We start from the raw sequence: 10506 nt of genomic DNA on the forward strand, positions 1-10506 counted from the left end.
AAAAGGACAATTAAAAAAACCGGAAAATCGATCAAAATAGAAATCCTACATAGCACATACATATCTTTATTCCTCCGGGCATGGATAGAATTTTTAAATTCTTGCAATAAAGAAAAAATTTCTCCATTAAACAAAGCAAGTAAAAATCATTCGTTACTTGAGATGTTTTTTTTTTTCACAACAATAATCCTCATCCAAATAAATAAGTTAGTAATCAGGAGCATTTAGCGTAGATTAAAATTGCCCTGAACACTCAAAAATTGTAACTAGTAGTTTAAACGATATCACAATGTTAAAAATACGCGCAACCAAGTCGCTCGCGCCGTATTCGAGGACCGGACGCACCCATTTTTACAACGTTTTTACTAATAGGATAATTTGATTTTAGTATGGAATTTCACAGAAAAGAAAAAAGAGTTAAATATTGTTGAAAAATTATAATCTGGTACGTGATATAACAGGAAACAAATCAAATGCAAGTTTCATACTTCACTCGTATGTCCTACTTTGGAGGTCGAGCGTGTTTGTAACAAGAATTTTGCTAAATAGCTGTTTCCCGGTACTTCGTCCGCGCGGAATTAAAAAAAATATATAGTCTATGTCACCAGGGGATAATATAGCTTTCCAATAGTGAAAGAATTTTTCAAATCGATTCAGTAGTTTCGGAGCCTTTACAGTGCAAACAATCAAATCTTTTACTAATGCTATTATTAGATTATAAAATAACATTGTAGATACTTATTTTACATACAATATTATTGAAAAATTGTATTTATATTGAAGTATTAAGTTATTATTAAGTTGTTTCACTCGAGGTCTTATTGAACATTCTGCTATAACTTATTCTGTATACCGATAACCAAGTTATCTAATATTTTATGTCTACTTACATAAGTTTGTGTTATGGTCAATATAATTAGCACCCGGTTGCCTACTGAATGCGAATTACAGTAAGTGGCAGTAAACTTTGTTGCAGTAAATTTTGCGACGCGTCAACTTAAGAAACTTGAAGTTTGCAGAACAATGAAAACTCTGTTTTCACACTTAGAAAACTTATTCTCGTTAAAGTTTTGTCTCCGTCTGGTTCAAGTTGTAATGTTTAGGAGACTCTATTCCTTTCTTGTCTCTTCTTGTTAACATATTACGATAGTTAAACTAAAAATTTGTTAAGGCGCTAAAATAGTATGGTTTATTTGTGCTTATTTTGTATAATAAACAAAAATTACCATAAGTTATTTTTTTTTGAAAATATCAAATTGTTATGAATGAATACTTCGTTTAATTCTTTAATTTTATTCGTGAAGTGGATAAAAAATACTTCGATTGACCTCCCCCCATCCCCCTCCTCCTTTCAACTCCCACCATGTATGGGCTCCGTTAATTAAAGGGCGACAAATGCTCAATCGAAACTGGTGACAAGTACCAGGCGCGCATAACAAGCTAGGAGTTTAACAGTAGAGACATCTACGGGACGTCGTTGTCACTTGATGCTTTACAACTGGCGATGTGTTTTCTTTTCTTGGGTTATCGTATATATTTAATTTATTCCTTTTTTAAATAAATTAAAATTAAAATAGTGTTAACACAATAAAGACTTTCGTTATTGTAAATCTTTTAATATTTTTTTTGTTTGTTTCTAATTATGTACGGACCTTAGTAAACATTGGTCATTTTATGAATTTGAATTGTGAGAATGCCATGGAATTGTACAGAGAGGGGATCCCGCGTGGGTGGGCGTCGTAATGTTATTCTCGATGGGAGGCGTTAATTTATTGACGTCGGGTTATTTACTTAATATTATTTAATATGTAATGAAACGATTAACTTTTTATTTATTACTTTTCAACTTGTCTTTGAAGGGGTAATATAATTTTGACTAATAACAATTGCGACATTGATAGTGAAAATCATTTTGATATTTGAAATTTGTTGAAGTTCTGTAAAATAATTTCATGCGTTATTCAAATTTTAACAGATTTTGAAGTTGAAATGTTCGTTAAATATTTCTTTTTATACCAAAAATCGTCATAAAAGGTACGGCGTTTGATACGTAACAAATAAATCGGTACAAACGATTACTTTTGAATAGTCAGCTTAATCAGATGATAACTGAAGGTAACGGCAACGCACTGGCCAAAGCCGAAAATACACAAACATCTGCCGTTTTCTCAGGAGCGTGCCAAGTTCCCCTAATCTCCCGCCAAAGTACAAAGGAATCATGCTGCGGTGGGAGCGAGATAGCAATATACACCATATCGAAGTGCGAAGGGAACAGCAGACAAAACCGGAACATTGCACAAGCGGGTCTCGGTTGACGGGTCCCGAACAAAACGAACGAACGAGTCGGGAGGCGATTAAAATGCGCCGTAACATCGGAATGAATGAAAATAATAAAAAAAGGCTATAATTGCGTAACACGAGGCCAGCGGGGACTTGGTAAGGAATAATGATCCCGATCCGACGAGTTGTGAGCTCCTTACTTAATCAAAAAACTCTTTTAAACGCTTAGAAAAAGATTATTAATGGACGCCACGTAGGCTTAAAGCGGTCTCTAAAATGTGTAAATTTTTTTTCTATTTGTAAATTGTAAAAAATGTTTAAAATCTTTTATTAAATATAAAAATATACAATAAAAATCATAATTGCTTACAATTTAGCACAACTAAGGGAAAAAAGCGATATTTTTTTCATCCGCGAGACTTGTACATACGTGAAAACCGTCAGTCCAATCTCTCTGTTAAGGGATGTTGATTATGCTATTATACTCGTAATATCTTGTTGTGCACTGACTTCTACACATGGACAGGCTATAAATAGTGGTATTTTGTACCAATTTGATTTTCGACATTTTGGCGCTGAAGGTTGCAGTTACCCAATACCGAAAGTTGGGAATCGAACTCGTATTCGCCAGAATTTTAGAAACAAGACTATATATAAATATACCTCTAGTAGATGTCACCCGCAACTCCGTTCGCGCGGAATTAAAAAAAATATTAATAAGTTGCCTATGCGTTTTTCCAGACTATGTTCTAAATTTGTGCCAAATTTCGTCAAGATCCGCATTTAGAAGTAAGATGGAATTAACTGTTAAGAATATAAACAGACGCGTTCAAGTCGGAACGAAGCAGAAGCTGACATTTCCAAGCAATGACCTATCCATATATAGAGATCATATCCATAAATAGAGATTATATAAAGGTTTAATTGTACATTAGAAAAAAAGATTTTCCGACATTTTCAATAGTGGCAAAACACATAGGCACTTCAGATGAACGATATATTATCACAGGAGACGGACGTGAGTATGACGTATTTTCAACTGGCATTTCATGAATGAGCAGTCAATGCCTTAGTCCCGATTCTAAAATGTTTCCCTTTTACATTATCTCCTTATTTTTGCACTTAACCCTGCTATATTTGAAATGGTTTGGTAACTCATGTGCTTGTTAGCCCCTTCTTAGACAAGGCAACGTAAATCTTCTAAACTAGTGTTGTTTTCTTGCGTTACGAGAGTGAAAAAAAAGAGTATCGCGTTGCGCGCCCCGTAATCACAGCGTAGAATTGACGCATCATGATAATCAACATATCAACTGTATAGATTTGCTCCCCCATCTTGAAAATCACAGCAACTGTTCTAACGACGCGATGATCTTGACGAAAAGGTTGCGAGCGACTAAAGAAAAAAATGTCGGCGACACACGCCTGTGTACGAACCTTTAAGACATTGCATTGCGTAAGTCGCTGACTGAAATCGCTGAGTTTCGAAATTTGACGTTTCCTTCGCTCGTTTCGGGTCTTCGCTTACACCATTTTAACGCTAACTTGTTTGCTGCGTTATTTCATAAAAAAAAGTTAAGTAATCACACTTGCATTATCATCATATTGTGCAAGCTTACGATTCAAAGACTGACTTCCCAATATACATTTAATCGCTTCTCTTACGAGGTCGTCATCCACTTCAAAGAAGTATTATTTCCTTCTTAATTTTACCATAAAATGTCTCCAAGTCCAACCCTAATAGAATAAAATCGCTTATTTATTACGAACAATATTTCAGAAGTAACAAACACATAATGAAATAACAAACGGCGTTTCAATATGTAACTTATCGGTGAACGATCGTACAAACATAATGGATTGTGAGGCAATGTAATAAATTGCTTCATAAGCGGTGTTCAGAAACTATTAATAGTATTATTAGAACAAAGACAGCGGGCGCTGTTAGAATGTATCTGTCATTCACATGAGCGCGCCGCGGTGGGTACCGCCGGCAATGCGCGCCGAGACACCCGTGTCGATCTATGCGACCCTGGTACTCACAACTACTAGATAGTGTAGAAATAGTTGACCATAAAATGCCGGTTTTGCCTTCTTGGGTTTCGGCTTGTTTAGTTTGCTGTGTGGTTTTAGTTTCATTGAATTACTCCGTAACAACAAAGTTTTACTTTTGAGTTTAAAAAATTACATGTCATTAACATGCAAATTGTATTCCAAAGATCCTTATGCAATGATTAAGTTTGCTGAGGATTCACTTAATGTGAGGACAATTAACATTTCTAAAAATAAATCTATGTTACCTTTAAGGAATTAAAAAAAAAAGATATATTTTTACATAATATTCGAATGGCGCAGCTGAGAATTTATTCAACAGTGATAAAGGTTAAGGAAAATTAATCGAGAAAGATCGTCTGCGGAAAATACACACAATGATCGCTTCACTGAACTGAAAGTATCTCGCATCATATTTAGTTAGTCTCATATTGTTTATGAAGTGAGAAGTTACGTCGGGAATGCGATTGGGTATGTCGGATTAAGGCAAAATATAATGACTAAATTTATAAAAAAATCAGAAACCTACTTCTAGCAGCCTGATCCCCTATAAAAACAAGCTCTAAAGTCGATATCTTTCACTCACGTTATGACTAAGTAGACGAGCGAATTTTCTTACGACAGAGAAATAAGTCAATGGTCTTTGATGTTATCAATAGACCTGGTGAGACCAAGATGTCTGAATTGATGCCTTTATTTGTTGAAAGATGTCAAGATTAGACCGGAGTTCGATATGATTTTACATTTACATGGGAATTGTAAGGGCCATAGTACATAAACAGTTAAACCAGAAACTATACACAACATTAAACTGATATTTTACTCTTTAAATCTTTGCTAAAGTTCTTTTAAATATAAAAAAAAACTTCAGTGTGTTAAGTACCTACTTCAGATATATTTTTATAAAAAAAATGAATCGCAAATTGTATATATAAATATGGAATACGAGTAAAGCAAATGACCTCATATCAGTGATATGCAATTGTTGCATATGAAAGATAACAATAATTACAACCATCAACAAAGTTTTTTATTTTTGTTAAATATGATGAAAAAAAAAACTTCAATTTTTATCTCTTCTCGTGTCCATAGGCCTAATCCCAGCAATCATGCTACGTCAGGGTCGACGCACGCGAGAGAGGGATAGCAATACAAAGGCAGGTATGCAAGAACGAGATGCGCTATGTAGATGTGGCAGCGAATACGGTCGTAAAGTAAAACGCGGTTTTTGCTTTTCGTTCCATTTAGCTTGAAGGAAATCTGTTGGGCCCCATGTTAAAGAGAAAAAACTGTAATAAAAAGTTAATCGTATTATTAGAGTGTTAATATTGTATAATTAATTAGTATTCAACAAGCGTTCACCTCCATTACTTGTGAAGTATACCTTAAGTAATCAGTAAGGAACAGTTTTTTTTATAATTAAAATATTTGCATTGCCAACATTTAAGATACAGAATTTCTGATTGCGTTTATTTCTTTTAAAAAAATCTGTGTTGATGTACATCATCTACATATATAAGATTAGATAACCCAAAAGATTCGATCAAAGATCGCTTTAAAGATTATTTTCAGACAAAAAAAAGAAAGCATCTTTCAAATCTTGAGACCGTATTATACGTGTGAAAGAGATTAAAATTTTTCCAATAGAACAAAGGCGTTGATGATTTTAAATAGAGTGATATTTAACAGAAATAAAGCTCAAAAGGTCGTAGGTATTAAATTGGAGATTAATTAAGATTAGGAACTAGAGTATAGTTAAAAGCAAAATTAATTAAATTCTCTCGAAACAAAATTCAGAAAAAGCCAACGTCTTCTTTTGTTTAATTAAATTTTCGGTAACGTCAGGTGAGAGTTTTCAGGTACAGATCCTGGAGGGTATGTGCAGGATTATTCGTATAGGTAGGGTATTCGAGGGTAGGTTAGGTTACCTACGTTTCATACGTCATCGTGATCTGATTGATTTTGAAGTGATTGGTTCTATTCTATTGATTAATTTTATTGGTTTCTTAAAGTTTCAGAAATCAATTCATTTAACTTACTATTGCCTTAAGATATATTCCTAAAACGGGTGTATCATCATATACTGTATTTGTATAAATGTATATGTTTGTAAAAGCTTCCCAGGCTACCAATTAGGCTATCGCTGACGTCGGATAACATCGCGCATTGCACCGCACCCACGTCATTGTTTGTTTTGTTGCTTTAGGTAAGAGCATAACTAAGCCGTGTTTACCCAATTTGGACGAACAGACCCTTTGCGTATAGAATGTTATAGATTATAAAACAAGTAAATACCTTCTTAACGGCGTTAACGGAGTACGTTGGGCATCAGAGTTATATAACGTTTTAAAATTACGACGATCAAAAAATTCTGTTGCTTTAATTCAAAAAATTACTTTAGATAATATACAATGTTTTCGAACTTCATACAAAAAAAAAGTAATCTACCAATAAATGATATCGTAAAAAGCACCTTCTTATTTGGTTATGCGAAAAGAAATAAATTTCTTTACTACTCGAGGCTATTTCATCCTATTTGCCTGTTAAAGTGCATTCATATCAATTTGTGTAGGTAAGTTAAAGTGGCCGTCTCGCGCCCCCAAGGGTTGCAGGCCCACGGTACTGTCGGAGGAAGCAATTAGGCGAGCCCTCGCCCTTCGTAAGCCCTCCCACCTGTGTCTATCGTGGCCAGGGCTGCCACTAAACTGACCGCACATAATGTTTAAAATTTAAATCCAATATAGTCTACATTGGCACAGAAAAAAATTTAAGACCGTTGGTCCCAGGCAAAAGAGTTTTTCCGAAAATAAAATAAGATTCCAAACTTAAATAATATCATGTCTTGTCTCTCACTGCCCCAATCTCACGGTAACTTCCAGCTCAATTCTTGCAATTCTGCGATCTTCTCGTTTGCACGCCCTTCTTCCCCCTCATTATACCTAAATCTGGAGTACGAAGATATTTATAACAAATAGAAAGTAGGCTCCTGATCTTCAAACGCTTGAACAAATCTCTAGGACTTAGGTCTTAGATCCAGCCTGGTAGTATTTTACTAGAAAGGTCTTTTAACTTACTTTTGGAAAATGTCTAGTCCTTGGACATGTTGTCAACCCTAATAATGTTTTGGAACATAGAATTAAGATTGATTTTGGGCACCTCTATTGTTTGCTGTGTCGTCTAGTGACAATGCAACTATCACTAATTACATCTATATTACAGGTAAATACCATTTTTTTCTAGCAATATACTTATTTTAATATTAAAGTGGTTATTTAACAGTGAAGTTTCGTGATATTATGTTGATACGAACCTTGTTAAGTCGAAATCTTCAAAAGTCGAAAAAATGAACCCTGAGTATTCGGTATTTCGAATTATTTAGACTTTGTAACTCGAACAAAATGTTATTTCCCAGCATAGTTATTTTAGTACATATATATTTATACTCCATAACTCGTATTTCAAAAATAAGACTATGTAAGCCGAAGTTAGCAAAAAATAAACACTCTTAAGTAGGAATTCCTCGTTAAATACTTCATATTCTGAACTTCTTGTTAAGTCGAATACGCCATAAGTCGATTTTTTTGCATTCCCCTTATCGTTCAATATATCGAGATTCTACAGTTTTATAATATTGAATTATTTATTTAATTTAATTATTATGCCAACATTTGAACTGTTTCCAATCCATACGGTGTCTAATAAACACCAAAGTCACCTCGTTTATTAACCCCCAAATGACAACAATTTACCCCAATAATAACATAGGGGTAGAATCGATAAGGGTTGGGCACCGTTTGACACTGATTGGTTTCGCCACGAGCAGTTGTTTCAGACTTGATAACCGGAAATAATTTCATTCGAAACCATAGAAAATGTCCGATGATAGATGAATTGAAATCAAACAATATTTTATCATTATTAGGTACTTCTATATTATTATTTATATCTTAGACAATATATAGATTAAATATTTACATAAATCACATACTTTTGTAGTAGAAAGTATACTTTGTAGTTGTCCAGTTGCTTTTTTTATTTTCTATTTTTTTTTAATATTTATAACACGTAAGGCTTCTACTATAACCTCAAACGACACCAGTCCCTTTTAATTTTCTTCCTGGGAGACCTCACTCTCTTCTTCGGCAACTTGTAGGACTGCTTTCTGTATCATCTGCATCAGTCTACTGCGTGCCTCTTGGGAAGGCAGCTGCCTCAACTGCGACGCTACGAAGTCACCAAATACCTGGAAGATTAACATTAAGTTAATACTAAACAAGATTTCGTTTTGTTTTTGAATCACTCATTACAAGGCTACGTCAATTTTTGAGGTCTTCTAGATCTCCTTTGGAATGTATGTAGGTTGTACGGAACGTATCATTGTGACGTTTAAAGATTTTGAAGGAAAAATCTAAAAGCTGTTGTGTGAATATCTTACGGTTGTAGAATAAACCATAAAGATTATGTGCTAATCAACTTAGTTGCGACATTACCTGTATTAAGGAAGACTAAAATTCAACGACAGGATTTGTTATATTTACCTATTTTGTTCTAACAACGACTAAAATTTTACCTGGCAGTTATCAGGGCGGGGTTCCTGATTAACGAGTATGACGGGTTCCTCGTTCCAGATTTTCTGAGGCAGAGGATTGGGAGAGGACGAGCAGACATTGCGCACCATCAGGATACGCGGGCTTTGACTCATGCGGCCCACCCTGCCGAATGCCACTTCCTCCTCCGCTTGGAACTCTGCTAGCTGTGCAAACGAACCACTTAATTATTGCTTATGTTTCTTCTTACTTATCTTTCCATTCACGCAAAATTTATAAGGTCCATTTTATAATATACCTTAGCTTATAAATAATCTAGTTTTTCTGTTCCCTCCATTGTTCACAAAAATACGGGATCAGGAAAAAGAGACAATGCAAAGTTGGAAGTAAAAAAGATCATAACAAATAGCGTACCGCAAGGTTGACCCCCTTCAGGGGTGAGACGAGGGGTACGTCGAGGGGGTCGGGGGGCGTGCGCAGTAGAAACGACAGCGCGTCGAAGTAATCCCAGCTGCTTATCCCCGCCGCTACCAGGCCCCCCGTCCTCTTCCGTATCTTCCGCACTTCGTTGTTAAACTGTGACCTCAAATTGTGTATCTTTCGGCTTATCTCCTCCAAGGTTGTGTCGAAAAGGCCCGCCAAATATTCCATTCGGGCTTGCCGGGCGGCCCTGTCCTTATTTGCCGGATGTTTTACGTCCCACAATTCCTTGCACTCCTTCTCCATAGTTTGAATCAGTTTCATTGTGCTCTCGGTGTTCCAATTGTAGCGAACCTCTTTCTTGTGTGTCGGAGATTCAGGTTCCGCTTCTAATTCGATCTTCGGTAGCGGCATGTTGTCAAATGAATCTGAGTTGGAATCCATAACGAAGCGCAGTTATAGCACTAACGCACTGTCGCTCTAGCGAGACTGCCGGCGACTGCGGAGAGCGGTGTCGGCCGGGGCGGCAACGTCGCATTCATTCTACGCAGCGTTGCCGCTCGGACGATTCAATACATTTTCAACCACAGAGCTTTGAATTCTATGTGTGTTGCCCTACGTCTTGAGTTGAATTCTTTCTTTTTTCAATACAAATACGTTGTCATCGCTTCCTAAAACTAATACAGTTTCGGCATTTTACTAAACAACACGACGTTCATGTTGCTATATGTCGTAGTATGACGGAAATATGACATTTCAGAGTAGCATTGTGTGGTAAGGGACAGAAAGAACGAAACTTAAAACCAGGAAAATGAACATTAAGAAATTTTAGTTACATTTTATTATTGTTCTTATATTTTTTACTTGACACAAGACATATAAATTGTTTGTGTACTAAAAAAACAACAAAAAATTCCCTACAGTGGTTAAATACACTATGCTAGGTAGACGTTTCTTGTATAAGTACGTACAGTCGACTTCATTCGCGGTATACCAGTTATACAAAACTTCCTTCTACTAAAAACAATTACCTTAGTATATGAAAATAACTTAGTTTCACTTTGCTTTGCCCATGACATTGTATAGTGTGAAATAAGCTATTGTTACAACATTATTGCCAATTCTGGTTTCATAGCGAACAAGAAGTTAACGATTGTCGATTTAAAATGGAATACCGCTAATGTACGCAACTGTACAGCGCTATTTCATG

The 10506-nt window shown here is 35.5% G+C and overlaps 1 protein-coding gene across 1 annotated transcript; it reads right to left on the bottom strand.

Moving 5' to 3' along the window:
• Window positions 1-8353: 8353 nt before the first annotated feature.
• On the bottom strand, window positions 8354-9785 carry LOC106718492. The gene is made up of 3 exons (XM_014512581.2): window positions 9291-9785; window positions 8900-9082; window positions 8354-8572 (listed from the first exon to the last, which is right to left on the bottom strand). Exons 1-3 carry the CDS (start codon window positions 9738-9740, stop codon window positions 8435-8437), a joined length of 771 nt encoding a protein of 256 aa, XP_014368067.1. The 5' UTR covers window positions 9741-9785; the 3' UTR covers window positions 8354-8434.
• Between the last annotated feature and the right edge of the window lie 721 nt (window positions 9786-10506).

This window comes from Papilio machaon, chromosome 4, assembly GCF_912999745.1.
Source record: "Papilio machaon chromosome 4, ilPapMach1.1, whole genome shotgun sequence".
NCBI lineage: Eukaryota > Metazoa > Arthropoda > Insecta > Lepidoptera > Papilionidae > Papilio > Papilio machaon.

Bases quoted from the DNA above. Each gene is read 5' to 3' on its own strand.
- LOC106718492 (XM_014512581.2), bottom strand. From the start codon at position 9,740: ATGGATTCCAACTCAGATTCATTTGACAACATGCCGCTACCGAAGATC. The intron at 9,083-9,290 runs GTACGCTATTTG...TCGTTTGCACAG, and splicing joins TGAAGGGGGTCAACCTTGCG to CTAGCAGAGTTCCAAGCGGA. The intron at 8,573-8,899 runs GTAAAATTTTAG...TTAATCTTCCAG, and splicing joins CCCGCCCTGATAACTGCCAG to GTATTTGGTGACTTCGTAGC.